We start from the raw sequence: 16,663 nt of genomic DNA, 5'->3' as shown, positions 1-16,663 counted from the left end.
GGTGAAGCCCCGTATCTACTAAAAATACAAAAAAATAGCCAGGAGTGGCTATTTTTGTGGTGGCACATGTCTGTAATCCCAGCTACTTGTGAGGCTGAGGCAGGAGAATTGCTTGAACCTGGGAGGCAGAGGTTGCAGTGAGCCATGATTAAGCCACTGCACTCCAGCCTGGGCAAGAGAGTGAGACTCTGTCTCATATAAATAAATAAGTAAACAAATTATAACCACAGGCATGACTATAGGCTAAGTCCCAGGAGTCCTCCTAGTGAATCTTGGAACCTGGGAAGGGCCTTGTCACCACGACACAGATGACATACTGTATGCCACCTCAAGGTGTTGTGTGAATTAAGTGAGGTATTACCTACAAAGCAACTAGCACACAGAAGCACACATTAGTTACTCAACAAATGCCTGTTCTGTCTCCCTCCCTTTGTCCTTCTACATCTTTCTAAGTTTTCTCTCATAGCTCATTACTCTTTTATTCATTAACAAATGTTTGCTATGGTCCCACATGTTCCAGGCAGTGTGAAAGATACAGGACAGAAAGACCACAGTGAGCCTGACCCTCTCTCCTCACCTCACAGTCCAATGTGTGAGGTTGTCTGTCTCCATTTCTGTGTTTGTATCTGGGCTGGCCTGAGACATCAGGGATGGGCAAGTTTCTGCACCTCTTCAAGATGTGCCTGTGGGTCCTCGATCCTCCCAGGACAAATCTTTGGCCAGACCCATGTTTCCTAGGGCAGTTTCTCAGGAGAAAGTGTCCAGGCAGGCCCAGCTCCCTGTGTATCTGCAAGAGCCTCTTTTATGCTTTACAAGATGCAAGACCTGCTGCCTTTGTTCCCAGCCTGGCATGAAGAATCTGGCTAAAATCCTAACCCTACAGCCAAGAGCAACAACCTCCAGAAGGAGTAACCTCAAATGAAGCACCAGCCAGCAGAGCACAGAGACACCTGACCTGGAGCAGATCCAGTGACTTGTTGTTCAGGGCTTACAATATAGACTCCTGCCTATCCAGAGGGTAGAGACCACAATGTCGAATGCAGCCCAGAGTTCATCCAAGTAGCACAAGCCCTGACCAAGGCCTTGGTGTCCTGATTCCCAAGGTCTAAGTTCAGAGATCAGAGCAAAGAGACCAGGAGCTCTGATCTCCTAACCTTCAGGCATGATATCAGAGAACCAAGCCCAAAGACAGATGGATTGAGCCTAGACAGTCAGGACAGGGACCAGACCCCAAATTTAGAACTCAAGTTTCAAAGAAAAAATTTAGGTCAAGGCCCTGGGGTCAGCCTAGAGAGCAGCTCCCAGAATGAGGAGACCAGAGTCCAGGCCCAGAATCTACATCCCAGAGTTCATATCTTGGAAAGGGAGGAGGGGAGATACAGTACTGCTGTTTGTGAGATGCCTGGCACCCTGAGAAGTTCAGGAGACCTGAGTCTGGATTTAGTCTTTCAAATGCCAAGATCTTTACTAATTTGCAATGCTTTTCTTTCTCCTTGAAATGTACTTCCTCCTACTTCAATACTTTGGGATCCTTCCTATTCCCCAGCGAGGTTTTTCCTGACCACACAATCTTCAGTGATCTCTCCATTATTATCTCTTTCAGTCCCTCATTTGTCATCTTTGTTGCAACAATTGTATTAATATACATTTGTGTCATCTTTCCCCATTATACTGGGAGCTCACAAAGGCAATTATGTTTTCTGTTGTCTCCCCAGGTTCCCTTCCAGAGCCTAACACATAGTAACTTTCCAGAATTAATGTGTAGAATGAGAAGACAGGTGTCAGGTGGCAAGGGGGCGGGTGGGGGGCGGGCAACCCCTGATCTCTTAGGGTATCCCTTGGCCCCCTGCAGTCCTAAGCACGGCCACAAGATGGCAGGGCTGACCCATACTTTCCCTGCGGGACACAGCAAAGTTTGTTCTTCCCTCAAGTGCCTTGGGCCTTCAGGGCCCGGATAACCCCTATCCCTCAGCATGGCCCTGGAAGCCATACAGAGCCGCCTGAGGGGAATAATCCTCCCTCTCCACCATTCTATCGCTGTTTAAACAGGGGAGTCAACTTGGGGCCAAGTATTTCCGGGTGAGTCTGACCTCGTTATTCTAGGTCTGCATGTGTCTGTCCGCACCTATCTCAGAAAGCAATCCGTCTTAGTTCTCTTTCGGTGACAAGAATTTTTTTTCTTGTTTTCTCAGTGGGTAGAGCTTCCCGATTAGCACTCTTACATATTTACCATTACTAAATGCTCTCCTTCCTCCCATTTACAGCTGAATAACTGAGGCTCAACAAGATGAGGGCATTTGTCTAAGTCACAATCCTCAGGTCAGTATGGAGTGGAATGAAAACGAGATATGTGTACATTTGTCTGTGATGCCTTCCTGACCCCCTCACTTGTGGGGTCTGGCGGCTGGGTACCCGACTGTATGCAGAGGGGAAAGGCAGCTAGTCTGTAGCCCAGCCAGCCCCGTGGAACCAGCCTTTCCTTGACCCTTCTGGTAGAGAAGGTCTTCCTTAACCCTCCCCGACCGTCCCCCCACCTCCAATTCAATAGGCAGTTCATTCTCAATCAGTGCAACTCACTCTCCTCCAGGATCTCTACTTTTCTGTCCAGGACAGACTCACCTGTAACTCCATCTTCCTATTCTGGAGAGGTGGTTGTGGGGATTGGTTGGGTTCCTCTGAGGTAAGTGGGTCTCTTAAAGCTGCACTGGGCTGGGGGCCAATGTGTTGTGCCTGGGGAGGGAGGGAAGGAGGGGAAGAGGGAGGGAAGGAGGGGAAGAGGGAGGGAAGGAGGGGAAGAGGGAGGGAAGGAGGGGAAGAGGGAGGGAAGGAGGGGAAGAGGGAGGGAAGGAGGGGAAGAGGGAGGGAAGGAGGGGAAGAGGGAAGCAGGGAGTGGACAAGGGAGACGGGGATGGGAAGAGGGAGGCAGGGAGAGAGGGGAGAAGGTGAAAAGGGGAGGAGGGAGGCAGGGAGGGGAGGAGGAAAGGACAGAAGGAGGGAGGCAGGGAGGGAAGGAGGGAGAAGCAAGGAAGAAAGGAAGGAGGGAAAGAGGAAAGGAGGGAAGGAAGAAACAGGGAGCCCAGCCTCAAGCCTCGGGGCCCAGAGCCGGCAAGGCCCACCCTTCTGCCTTCCTTTGCTGCTCAGTTTTCCCGTGAGGCCGGGCTGGAGGGACTCTTCATGTTACATCTGCAGACAGAGGGAGCACACAGGGCCTGTGGACTTACCGTGCACACGACGATGCGGACACACCTACTGTGCCAGGGCATCAAAGGACTCTCAGCTCCCAATTTACCCTTTGAAACATGCTCTGTGATAAACCACAGAATTCCTTTCAGCGTTTTTCGAGTGAGCACGATGCAAAGCTTTTTCAGTAGAGGGCGCTAGAGAGACCTCTAGAAAGGTCTAGAGGTCTAGAAAGAAAAAGGGGGCTCCTGCAGTTTCGGGAGGCCCTCTCGGGGGTCGGCCTGGCGGATGAGAACATCTGGAGGCACCGCGGTTGGAACACACAGTCTGGCCGCGAATCCGGGAGCTTGCAGTCGCGCCCTGACCTCGCCACCAATCCCCTGCAGCCCTTGCGGCAGGGACTCCGGGACCGAAGCTTCCTGCTGCACCTCTGTTGTGCTGCCTCTGCTCGTCCCTCTTCCCCTAGGTGTGTCTCCCGCAATCTTAGGGAAGCAGTGGTCCCCCCGACAGGGTCGTCGCGCTTCAGGCCTTCTGCTGCACCTGCGCCCCACTACCTCTGCGCGACCACTGCGGCCACCACCTGCGGCTTGCCTGGCCCACCTGTGCTCCGGAGGAGGGCTGATGCCTGCTTGTCCCAGAACTGCAGAGAAGCTCTGGTCCAAAAACCAGCACAGTCACCCAGTGGGTTCAAGTACCCTTTCTCCAGTGAGTTCTGAACCACAGAGAATGTCTTACATTCTATAGTTACTTTTTAATCAGGGTTTGATAATTATTTATATTAAACTACCCCTGTTTTGAACACTGTGTGATGTCTGTTTCCTGATTGGCTCCAGAGTGTTAAACCTTTTCATCCTCGCAAAGCTGCAGGTGAGTGCATTTAGTCACAGGTGGGGAGACAGACTTTAAGAAATGGCACATGGCTCACGCCTGTAATCCCAGCACTTTGGGAGGCCGAGGCGGGCGGATCACAAGGTCAGGAGATCGAGACCATGGTGAAACCCCGTCTCTACTAAAAATAGAAAAAAAATTAGCCGGGCGCAGTGGCGGACGCCTGTAGTCCCAGCTACTCGGGAGGCTGAGGCAGGAGAATGGCGTGAACCCGGGAGGCGGAGCTTGCAGTGAGCCGAGATTGCGCCACTGCACTCCAGCCTGGGCGACAGAGCAAGACTCCGTCTCAAAAAAAAAAAAAAAGAAATGGCACAGATTCACATTCAGATACTCCCCCCCACACACACATACACAAGTATGTGTACACAAGGGCCTGCACACGCACACACCTGGATGCGTAGAGGGTGAATTTTTGTCCGAGTGTACGGTGTGGGATATTAGGTAAACTAATGATGCAATTAATCCGTTAATAATGCAATTAATCTACCATTAATCTACAGCTGAGCTTTCTGTGTCTGGTCCCAGGGAGGTACAAAAGAGCAGGAAGGGTACCAGGAAAGCTGCCTCATGATATTGGAGGCTCTTTGGGGTCACTTACGGTTTTTTCCCGGTTGTACCTAGGCTTGGCTGTTACATGCAGCTGATCACAAGAATCAAGTGAGATGGTGTTGGGAAGAAGAGTTTTTCTGCCCAACTCTCTACATTTCTGATACTGCCGTAAATACCTAGATTTTTAACTGTCACAGGAAAGGGGGTTTGGTTGTCTAATTGGTTAGAGCCCAAGCACTCACTGAGCCATGGCTTTCGGTGATCCTCAAAATGTGAGCACCTCTCTGGGGTATCCTCCCTGTGTCCCCCGTTTCCAGCCTGGGGAGCGCCATCTCTGTCTCTTCCACTCCTCCTTTCTGGTATCTGTGTGACTGGGTTGGTTTAGATGCAGGAGTACCATCTCTCCAACTCCGTTTTGTGTGTCAGAAAGCTTTGCTCATTTGTCTTTAATACTCCGAATCTCCCATTTCCAACCCCCTGACTTCCATGTCTCCAGTTTCCCAGTCCTGCAAGAGTCCTTTGCTCTGCTCTCCCAGTTCCTCGGTGTGTTCTTCAGCAATATCCACCCTGGTGGTTTGCACTTTCTATCGTGTTTATTATTCCAATGACTAATGTCCATGTTAATATTTCTACTTCATTGCTTTCCTACTGCCTCGTGCCTGTGTCATACGGGCAGTATCTTCACTGATTTCTCTATGGATATTGATTATACTTATTTTAAATTACTGGTATTCCTTTCCAATAATGTTGCAGCCAGTAGCGTGTGCTTCTGGTTCTTATCTTTCCATTGTGCTGACCGTGCCCCTCTCAGCCCTCTCCTTATCGCAGCAGTGAGAAACCTCCTTTTGGGGGTGTAACCTGTCTGGTCACCTCTGCCACATGCTGCTCTGGGTCGCCCACTGAGTCAAAGCAGAGGCAGAGAAAGGGCCTGGGCAAGAAGTGTCACTGCTTCCAGAAACCTGTAAATGAGGGTCACCCACCAGGAAATTCTTGGGTTTTTTTTTAGACAGCAGCTGCCCCGGAGTGAGGACACTGGTGGAAGGAATATACCAGGCCTGGGAGTGAAGGGGCAGGAGGAAGAATGGGAGCAAGCAATGTCTGAGGAGACCCTGAGAGCCACATGTGTTCTGATTTCTGCAGCAAAAGAGCAGGTCTTTGCTATCTTAACTTCTAAGCTTCCCTTCACTGCAGCCACCCTGTGTTCAAGGCCATGTCACAGATAAGCATGTCTCTATCACATGGGCAGATATGACACCCTCGGACCACCCACACCGTGGCTGTAGGGGGCTAAGGTAGTCCTTGCCAGATGCTGTGGTTCTGTGTATTTGTGTTGGTTAAATGAAGGCCTATGACATTTACACGTTCTCAGAGAATTCATGAGCAAAAACAAGCAAAGAAAAAACAGCGGGACTGGAACACAGGACAGTACAGGATGAAAAGTATGGAAAGGTCAGGCCTTAGAGTTACAAAGGACATTGCTGACAACCAGAAAGCAGCCTACAGCTGTCAGCTGTCTCTCACAGCCTGTCTCTCACGGCCAGACCATGGTATTCCCTGCTGACCATGAACACTTCCACAGAATACCGGTGTACAACAAAATTACTCTGTTGTAAGACCCCAAATCATTCCAAAATCATGCCTTCATACAGACAAAAGGTTTCTCTGTGAACCACAAAAACAAAAAACATGCCCCTCTCCTGCTTAACATAAACATTTGCCACTCTTTGACAAAATACAGCTTCGCCTTCCTCTGTTCTACTCATCTCCTAAATAAAAGATGCACAATCAGAATTGCCCAGCTTATGGACAGCACCCTATCCAGAAGAGATTCCTCCTTCGTAAACCCTTCCCCCAAAACCACCTAACACAAAACCAAGTCTTACAGAAATCCCCTCCCGACACCCTGTTACTGAGAAACCCTAGGGTACACCATTGTGCTCAATATTCCTGTAGAAACAAACGGAAAAAAAAAAAAAAACTAAAAATAATAAATCCATTTTATCTGACTATAAGCATATTTCTGATGGTCCTCGCTTGGAGAGCAGTAACATTCTCATTCCTAGTGTCCTACTCACAGCATCCCAGTGGGAAAGGGAATGGGGTTCAAAATCTGATTCGAAAGGTATAAAACTGAGGTTCAGCCAGAATATGGAGTCTAAGCTCACATTCATGAGTCAAAACCAAGCCTTCTGGTTCCGAATCTCAAACCATGCCTCCCACATGAAGCCACCCAAGAACGCTGCTTCCCACTCTGAGAAGACGCTTGAACAGTCACCCTGGAGGGAATGAAGGCCTTTCTTAAGCAGGCTGTCGTGGTGAGCAGTGTGCCATGCACTCTGATTGTGGACCAGTTAAGGATACACCAATCTACAGTCAAGGCAGCGGTTCCTGCTTTCCCAGACGAGGAAACTAAGGACATGAAGGCAGTGGAACTTGACTAAGGTCACACTGTTGGGAAGTGGGAGAGCTGGGATTTCACCCTAGTCTACAAAAAAAGGGGATGTAGGGCACCAGGCAGTACTCCTGCAGATCAGAGAGGCAGTTGTCTCTGCAGCCTCTTTGGGGTGAGGTGGATTTCTTGTGGTGCTGCCAGAGTGGAAGCAGTGTTGGGAAGAGTTTTAAAGTCCAGAACAAATGCATACAGTGGCCTTGTGTATGGGATGGACTGCAGAGTGGGCATTGATGTGGAGAGAGACATTCAGGCTGCAGTATGTGGAGAGGGGCCTCTCCTGCTGGGAAAGGCCTTCTGGAGAGCAGGATGTAACTGGGCAACACTCCAATCTGTGGCTTAACTGCTAGATTGACTTTCCCTCAGATCCCCCCACCCTCTGAACCCAGTTCTAGGACATTTCAGGGTCTGGAGGGCAGTTTCCTAACCTCTGGACTAGGTAAACAATGAAAGCAAGCACTGTGATTAAAGCCAGCACCGCCGGTGACCTGGAGTCAACTACCTCGCCCCACCTGCTGCTACTGGAGCAGGAGCAGGGGAAGCTCTGGCTGCTAAAGAATAAGAAGGGAAACAAGTAATCTACTGTGTTCTTTAGGCCCTGGATCTCCTGATATCCATTGATGGCTTTAGGCATGTGGTTCTGTACCATCCTGGATTTTTCCAGGCACAGGGGACAGGTCAGCAGGAAATAAGGAAACCAGTCCCTCCACAAGCCAAGAAGACTTCAATTAGAAGGGACCTGGCAGTGCATCTTACTCACATTTCTTCTGGTGTTTGGAGGCCTCCATAGTATCCCCACCACATGGCCTCGCAGCCTCTGAACTTCCCATGATGGGCTCCCCAACACCCCAAGCTACATGGCATTTTTCTGAAAGCTATATTGGAAATGTAGTTGAGAATCAAGTGAACTATGCTTCATAAAAGTATTCTCCCATCCCTTCTAGACTGTCCCCATTAATCACAGGAACATGGTTCAAGCCGTTAACACTCACGATACTGATGATCTTGTACTGCCAAGTGCTGTTCTTTTGCTTCTTATCTCAGCTGAGCGGCCCCTAGATAGTCAAGTCGTAAATGTGTGTGCCCATGAAAACTTCTTATTATCGCTCACTATTGTAGCTAATTCTCAAGTGCAATCAATACCTCCTGTTTCTCAAACGTGCCCACCTTCATAATCCAGCTGCCATTACTCCAACCCAGGCCACTGTCTTCTGCTACTTAGATCACGGCAAGCACTTCCTTTTAGATCTGCTTTTCTCCAGTCCTGTTCCCCTCAACACTATAGCCAGAAAGGTGCAAAATTCACATTGCAAAATTCAAATGTGATCATCTCTCCACTATTGCAGTTCCCCTAGTGACCCTTGGAAGGAAACCCAAAGTCTTTAACACAGTTTACAATTCTTATTGCAAGGATGAAACTTGAAGACATTGTGCTAAGTGAAATAAGCCAGATACAAAGGAGCTATTGTATGATTTCACATATATGAGGTACCCAGAATAGATGAATTCAGAGAGACAGAAAGTAAAACAGAAGTTACCAGTGGCTGTGGGTAGGGGTAAATGGAGAATTCTAGTTTAATGAGTTGAGAGTTTCAGTTTGGGATGATGAAAATTGTCCCATGATGTGGTGATGATAGCACAACAATGTGAATGTACTTAATGCTACTGAGTTGTATGCTTAATAAAATGGTCAAAATGGTATGTCTATTTTAGCACAATGAAAAAATGGAACAGTAAAGTCAATGACTATATCATAAAGTGTAAGTAGCATGAGAGAAAATAATTCAGGCTAAGAGGATAGAGACTGCTAGGTAGGACTATTTTAGAATAAGTGATCAAGGTACTTATTTCTCTGAAATTGGAATGTTTAAATAGAAGAGAAAGAGCTAGCTGGCAATGCCCGTAAGGGGTCCAGGCGTGGAGACATCAAGTGAAGAGTCTGAGGCAGGAATGACCTTAATGCATTAATGGCAGCAAGAGGTCTATATGCTTTCATGGATGGGTGTGTGCACGCATGCACGTGTCTGTGTGTGTAGTTGGTGGGCGTGAGCATATGTCTGCATTTGTGAGTATCCTTGTTTTCCTGTTGGAAACAAGGAACTCAACATGACTAACCAGGTGAACCTAGTTATGGTAGTTCAGCAAGGAGATTTCCCAAAATGGATGGCAATTGAAAGAGAAATTTTACTGTATTGAAGCACACAGCTGCCGAGCACTGTGCTGGAGGCTCCTAAATTTCTCCTAGTCCCGAGAAGAGTTGTTTATTAATCTGGAGTTGAAGGCCAGGCCCGGGCTGTCCTTGTTCACAAGGTTGATTGGGCCCTACATTGCTGAGCCTAGCCTCCTCCCTCAATCTGAGGCATCTGCCAGAGCCCCAGGCTAGAGGGCCAGCGTCCTTGTCATTGAGTCCCTGCTCTGCAGAAACACCAGTACGTCATTTCTGGTGAATAAATCTGGGTTCCCGGATCAAGGGTTTGGGGAGTTGACATGGCCCTGGAGGTACGGAGGAGTCTTTCTAGGGGTGGGGGAAGTGGGATGAAAGGCAGAAATCAGGTTGAGGATGTTTCTTTTTCTGCTTCTGCTGGAGCACCTGTGACTTTCCTCAATTATCTGTTCATCTGCAGTGGAAACTATCTTTGTTTCCAAAGGGAGCCTCGAGGACCTAGACCTATGGGGCTGGGCTGCTGAGGATTCTTAGTGGGGTAATAGCTGGAAGAAAGCTCTGAAGAACAAATGAAAGGTTAAGATTGAGAAATGGGAGGGGGATTCAAGGCAAGTTGTCTAATTGCCAGTGGTTTTGACTCACAGAACGGGGGAATTCCTGCCAGAAAGTAGAGAGGGATTTAGCACTCTGCCAGGTCCAACATAGTAAGAAATTTTCAGAGAAAATGCTTACCCAGGCAAACCTGTCTAAAACACCAAGGGGAAGCAAACTCAAGTTAATTCTGGGCTGGGCTGGTGACTAAGATTGAGGTTGATCTGAGGTTGAGACCTTCCTCATTGGATCACCAACCTGTAGCCTAGGGCCTGCCACTGAGTAAATGATAGTTAACAGGCCCTGGAGAGGAATCAGCTGCCCAGATACAAAGATAGGATTCAGGTGGCAGATGGACTCAAAGGGGATGTGGAGAGAAAGAGGAAGCTCCTACAGACACCTGGGTTTCCACGCATTCTTATTCCCTAAGCTAACGGGCATGAGCGAGGTGTCAATGCACAGTCCCATTTGTTCTCACTGCCATGGAAAGTATGTTTATAGTCTTTCAGCGGCAACACCAGGGGCCTAGGCACAGAAGAACCCCTCCTTAGGATCCCCACTGCTCATCACAGTGCCTACCTTTGTTAAAGTACTAGTCACGCAATGTCACAAGGATGTTTACTTTTCCAAATCCCCAACTAGAGTCCAGGGATGGGTCATCTATTTCTATATAGCCTGTACCCAGGTTGTAGAACAGAGGGCATGTTCAATACATATATGTTGATTAACTGAGATAATCTTCCCTGATTTTTCTCACACCAAGGGGAGGACCATGTCCCTGTTTCCATCACTCACTCTCCTTCTCCTGAGTGTGGTGGCAACATCTTACTCAGAAACTGTGACCTGTGAGGATTCCCAAAAGATCTGCCCTGCGGTGATTGCCTGTAACTCCCCAGGCATCAACGGCTTCCCAGGCAAAGATGGGCGTGATGGCACCAAGGGAGAAAAGGGGGAACCAGGTACACGTTGGGCTGTTCTGTCTCTGCAATTCTTTACCTTCTAGAGAAAACTGCCTGGGGATATGAGGAGACTGATGTCCTATTTGAGTATATTTTTCTCAACTATACTGTAACTCAAAACAGAGATTCAGCTCTCATTCTCTGGCATCTCAGACTTCCACACAGCAGTTTGTGACTAACAGTTGTCTTGCCTGCCCAGAAAAGTGGCCCACAGGTCAGGCCATCGCATGGGACACAGGATGAATTTTTCTTCTCTGGGTCGTAGTTATTGTCATGTCAGACCCCTATTCACTTCAACCAGGATGAACCTGGTTCAAGAGGCCAAAGTAGAGACCTGGAGCCAGCAAACATAGGTTTTACTGGGGGAATCTATTTACAGGGAGATCCAGCAGCAGTGGGCCGGACAGGAGAACCACAACTATTTGTAAAAAACATGCAGTTAATTTTCACTTTGCACCCTCCCTGCAGCAACCTCCATATGGCAACTCTATTTCTTAAGTTATTGCTCTCAGGTGCATACCATACAGTTATTGAGAGCAGTGCTCAGAAAGGTCAGTCCTGCGTCAAGGTCTCCTTTCTCCTGAGAAGGGACTGGGCATCCAACCCTTGAAGAGAAAGAACATAGATATTAAGTCACATTTCCTTTTTCTTCCAACAGGCCAAGGGCTCAGAGGTTTACAGGGCCCTCCTGGAAAGTTGGGGCCTCCAGGAAATCCAGGGTCTTCTGGGTCACCAGGACCAAAGGGCCAAAAAGGAGACCCTGGAGAGAGTCCAGGTAAGGACTCCAGCAAGGTCCGAGCTGAATGCACCCAGGGTTCTGAGACCTTGAGTACCTGGTGTGCCCCTTCTCCTGTTCCTTCAAAGGAAGATACCCAAATTTGCTTTCTGACCCAGTGCCCTCAGCCCTCTTTTCATTCTTAGAGCCTTAGGGAATTCCTATAAGTGCCTGAGTACAGACTTACAAACTTTTCAAGACAACTCCCTCATCAGGCACTCCCTGTAGGAGCTGAGCCTGGGTTCTCCATCAGTTGAAATAGTTCAATGTGAGGCCCTGGTCCTAGAGGGAAAAAATAGACCATTTAAGTGTGGGCTTATTATGTCTACTTTTACAAAAGCATGTAACCATGGTATGTCATATTTTACTTCATAAGAAACCAAGCCAAAGCTTAATAGCTTAAAAACATAGCCGTCAATTTAAATCACAAGTCTGTGGGTCAGCCATGTGATTTGTCTGCTGGTTTAAGCTGGGCTCACTCATATATGTCTGTGGTCAGCTGATGGCCAATAGTCTCACTCATGTGTCTGGCTGTTGTTTGAATGTTAGCTGGAGTGATGAGGGTAATTGAACCACGTCTCTCATCATCCAACAGGCTAGCCAGGGCTTCTTCACATAGCAGTGACTACAGGATTCCCAAGAGTAGAAATAAGAAAGGCTTTAGGCTTCTTGAAGACTCAGAGCACATTATCATTTCTGCCAGACTGTATTGGTCAAAACAAGTCACAAGGCCAGCCCAGATTCAACGAGTACTGAAATAGACTCGTGTCTAAATGAGAGGAGCTACACCCTATTGAGGCCATTTTTGCCATCTACTACAACAAGTGGTTTGCTCTTGCCCTCCCCACTTGGATAATGGGCAACTCACAAAAATCTTGGTTTCCTGACTAATAGAACAAACCTGGGAAAAACAAAAACAAAATAAAAGACAACAAAAGCAAAACCTCTCCAAAGACAAAAACCCTGTAATCTTTTTAGTCACTCTTCACCAGGTCATAATAGAGTAATGCCTCAAGAAATTTCTTTTTAGTTTTGATAGAACAATTTGTTTGGAAAGAAATAATCTGTGAAGAACCTGGCCTATGGATTGCTAAGTAATCAGGGAGTATATGTGTGCATGTGATATGTACGTGTACTTTGGGATACAGTAAACAGACAAAGAGTGACGTTTGGGGTTGGATGAAAATAGAGATTTTTCATTCTTTTGACTTTTAAGTATTTTTTATTTTCCTTTGAAGTGTAAACATCAATGTAAAATAAGCTTCTTTTTCAATTTGAAAAAGATACTCTACTCTCGTGTATATGCACAGTTCCGAGGCTCCTTCTCAACAATGCTTCTTTACTTTGTTCTAATTTTCTAGATTGTGAGAGTAGCCTGGCTGCCTCAGAAAGAAAAGCTCTGCAAACAGAAATGGCTCGTATCAAAAAATGTAAGCCTTTTCTCTTACTCTCCAGGCAGCTTGAAATTTGGGAAAAATAGAATGCTACAAATATTTATAGAATGCAAAAAATATTTATTGAATGCATATAATTTTCTGTACCCTGATAGGCATTTCTCGTATTCTGACCTCATGGAATTCTCACAACATTTTGGTAGAAATGGGGGCAAAGGGAAGTTAAATTACTTGCTCAAATGCACAGAGCTAATAAATGGCAGGGGTGCTTTATAGATGGAAGTCAGTCTAACTCGAGAGACCCTAATATTTTACCCTCTGATATTGCTCACTGAAAATGGGACTTATATCCCTTTGTTGCACTGGTATTGAGACCTGGACATGGGGTCTAACCTGCCTCGGGCAAATATTTTCAGACATTTTTTGTTTGGTCTCAAGTTAATAATTTATAATTTGGAAGTCCAAATTATATATCTTTTAGAATTCTGATCTGAAAGCACAGAGAGGCCTTTGTACCAGTCTGTCTGTTCACATTTGGGTTGCCATATTTAACAAAGAAAAAGACAAAGCACCAATTAAATTGGATTTCAGCTTAAAAACATTCTTAGTATAAATATGTCTGAAACATTATATAGGAGATATACTAAAATATTCATTGTTTGTCTGAAATTCAAGTTTAACTGGACATGCTATATTTTATCTGGCAACTCTACTCTAGAAGACTTTTTCTTGAGAAATACCTTGAGTTGGGCTTAAAGATAAGCCAATTTCACCCACTTTTTCACATTTTAGGGCTGACCTTCTCTCTGGGCAGACAAGTTGGGAACAAGTTCTTCCTGACTAATGGTGAAATGATGACCTTTGACAAAGTGAAGGCCCTGTGTGCCGAGTTTCAGGCCTCTGTGGCCACCCCCAGGAATGCTGCAGAGAACAGAGCCATCCAGAATCTCATCAAGGAGGAAGCCTTCCTGGGCATCACTGATGAGAACACAGAAGGGGAGTTTGTAGATCTGACAGGAAATAAACTGACCTACACAAACTGGAACGATGGTGAGCCCAACAATGCTGGTTCTAATGAAGACTGTGTATTGTTACTGAAAAATGGCAAGTGGAATGACATCCCCTGCTCCTCTTCCCATCTGGCCCTCTGCGAGTTCCCTATCTGAAGGGTCACATCACTCAGGCCCTCCTTGTCTTTTTACTGCAACCCGCAGGCCCACAGTCTGCTTGAAAAGATAAATTATATCAATTTCCCCTTATCCAGTATTGTTCCTTTTGTGGCAGTCACTAAAAATGATCACTAACAGCACCAACAAAGTAATAATAATAGTAGTAGTAGTTAGTAGCAGCAGTAGTAGTCATGCTAATTATATAACAATATATTTTTAATATATACCACAAGACCCTATCTTTTGCATCCTATGTTAATTATCTAGTTTAACTAAGCTGCAATACTTTCAGTAGCATTAACTTGCTGCAATATGAACATAAGATGGATTTATTTTTCCATTTACAACAAACACCTGTGCTCTGTTGAGCCTTCCTTTCTCTTTGGGTAGAGGGCTCCCCTAATGACATCACCACAATTTAATACCATAGCTTTTTAACAAGTTTCAGGTATTAATAAAATCTATTTTGTAACTTTATGAACTCTGTTTTCTTTTTAATGAGATATTAAACCATGTAAAGAACATAAGTAACAAATCTCAAGCAAACAGATTCACAAATTCTCACTCACATACATACCTATATACTCACTTTCTCGATTAAAATATGGGATGTTTTTGACTTCCTAGAAGCCCCTTTATAAGTCCTTCTAGTGTTAACTTCTAGGAAAATACTGTTCTGACCTCCATGACTGCACAGTAATTTTGTCTGTTTATAAACATTGTGTAGTTGGAATCATACTGTGTGTAATGTTGTCTGTCTTGTTTACTCAGAATTCAATCTGTGAGATTCATTCATGTCATATGTACAGAAGTTTCATCCTTTTCACTGCCATGTAGGGTTCCCTTATATTAATATTCCTCAGTTCATCCCTTCTATTGTTAATAGGCATTTAAGTGGCTTCCAATTTTTGGCCATGAAGAAGAGAACCCATGAACATTCCTGGACTTGTCTTCTGGTGGACATGGTGCATGAATTTACCTATCCAGGAGTGGAACTAGTAGAGAATGAGGAAAGCATGTATTTAGTTTCAGTAGATACTGCTGGTTTTCCTAAGTGATTGTATGAATTTATGCTCCTACCAGCAATGTGTGGCAGTCCTAGATGCTCTATGTGCTTGTAAAAAGTCAATATTTTCAGTTCTCTTAATTTTAATTATTACTGTGGATGTAAAGTGATATTTCTCCATGGTTTTAATCTGTATTTCCTCAACATGTAATAAGGTTGAACACTTTTTTATCTGCTGATTGGGTACTTGGGTATCTTCTTTTATGAAGTACCCATTCACGTCTTTTGTATTTTGTTTAAATTACTTAGCCAATATTTTTCTTACTGACTTTTAAGCTATTTTTACATTCTGAATATGTCCTTTGTAATGTGTATTACAAATATTTTGCTAGTTTTTGACTTGCTCCTAATGTTGAATTTTTATGAACAAAATTTCCTAATTTTGAGAAAGTCTTATTTATTCATATTTTCTTCCAAAATTAGTGCTTTTTGTGTCATGTTTAAGAAATTTTTGCCCATCCCAAAATCATGAAGATATTTTTCCATTTTTTTCTAATAGTTTTATTAATAAACATTCTATCTATTCCTGGTAGAACAGGTATCCACTTGATACAGCACTATTTGTGGAAAGACCATTTTTCCTCCATTGAATTAGGGTGGTGCATTTTTGTACGTTAGGTAACTGTATGTGTGTGTGTCTGTTTCTGGGCTGTCTATTCTACTAGTCTATTTGTTGATGCTTGTGTCAAACAGTACCCTGTTTTAATTACTGTACATTTATAATTGTAACTATAGTCCAGCTTTGTTCTTCTTCAAGTCAAGATTTCCATATAAATATTAGAAACAGCTTCTCAATTTCTGCAAAAGCCTGATGAGGTTTCCATTGGGACCACACTGACTTGATGAATCAACTTATGCAGAACTGACAACTTACTACTGAATCTCTAATCGATGTTCATCGTGTATCTCTTCATTTAACTAGAATTTATTTAACTTTATTAATATGTTTTGGCATTTTTAGTTTAAAAACCTTATATATCTTGTTTTGGTGCTGTTAGGGATTTTAAAAATATATTTTTAATATTTTTTCTTTTCTATTGTTGTAGACAGGAATACAGTTAAGTGTTGTATGTAGTCTTACGATGTTTAGTAACTTCAGTAAGTTTATTTCTTAACTCTAGTAATTTGTAGATTCTTCTGGATTTTGTATGTGCATAGTCTTGTAAGCTGAAAATATGGCAATACTTATTTCTTCCCAATTGCTTTACTTTTTTTCTTACCTTATTGCACTGGTTAGCAACCCCAATACAGAGACCTCCAGAACAGGCATAGACTCCTGAAAGACAATATAATGAAGTGCTCCAGTCAGGCCTATCTAAACTGGATTCACAGCTCTGTCACTTAATTGCTACATGATCTGGAGCCAGTTACTTAAACACTCTGTGTTTAAGCCATGTATTTGCAGCTGGGAGAAAATAATGATTCCTATTTCATGAAAATTGTGGGGACAATGAAATAAGTTAACACCTTTAAAGTGTG

The 16,663-nt window shown here is 44.9% G+C and overlaps 1 protein-coding gene and 1 long non-coding RNA gene across 3 annotated transcripts in view; one reads left to right on the top strand and one right to left on the bottom strand.

Annotated features, from left to right (window-relative positions):
* Nucleotides 1-8,412, bottom strand: part of LOC105481147 (uncharacterized) — a 293,709-nt gene extending 285,297 nt beyond the window's left edge. The window contains exon 1 of the long non-coding RNA XR_986795.2: nucleotides 8,234-8,412. This is a non-coding gene — a long non-coding RNA (uncharacterized lncRNA). The remainder of the gene's footprint in view (nucleotides 1-8,233) is intronic.
* A 981-nt stretch (nucleotides 8,413-9,393) lies between these two features.
* Nucleotides 9,394-14,595, top strand: LOC105481150 (mannose binding lectin 2). Of its 2 annotated transcripts, none has more exons than XM_011740502.2 (5): nucleotides 9,394-9,495; nucleotides 10,585-10,780; nucleotides 11,439-11,555; nucleotides 12,917-12,985; nucleotides 13,742-14,595. In XM_011740502.2, the coding sequence occupies exons 2-5, from the start codon at nucleotides 10,594-10,596 to the stop codon at nucleotides 14,113-14,115; spliced, it is 747 nt and encodes a 248-aa protein (XP_011738804.1). In that variant the 5' UTR covers nucleotides 9,394-9,495; nucleotides 10,585-10,593; the 3' UTR covers nucleotides 14,116-14,595. The 2 variants fall into 2 exon arrangements, with proteins under 2 accessions (XP_011738804.1, XP_011738795.1); XM_011740493.2 differs by having other exon boundaries at nucleotides 9,418-9,565.
* Nucleotides 14,596-16,663: the final 2,068 nt, after the last annotated feature.

This window comes from Macaca nemestrina, chromosome 9 (assembly GCF_043159975.1).
Source record: "Macaca nemestrina isolate mMacNem1 chromosome 9, mMacNem.hap1, whole genome shotgun sequence".
NCBI lineage: Eukaryota > Metazoa > Chordata > Mammalia > Primates > Cercopithecidae > Macaca > Macaca nemestrina.
This window is presented reverse-complemented; position numbering and strand designations above follow the sequence as displayed.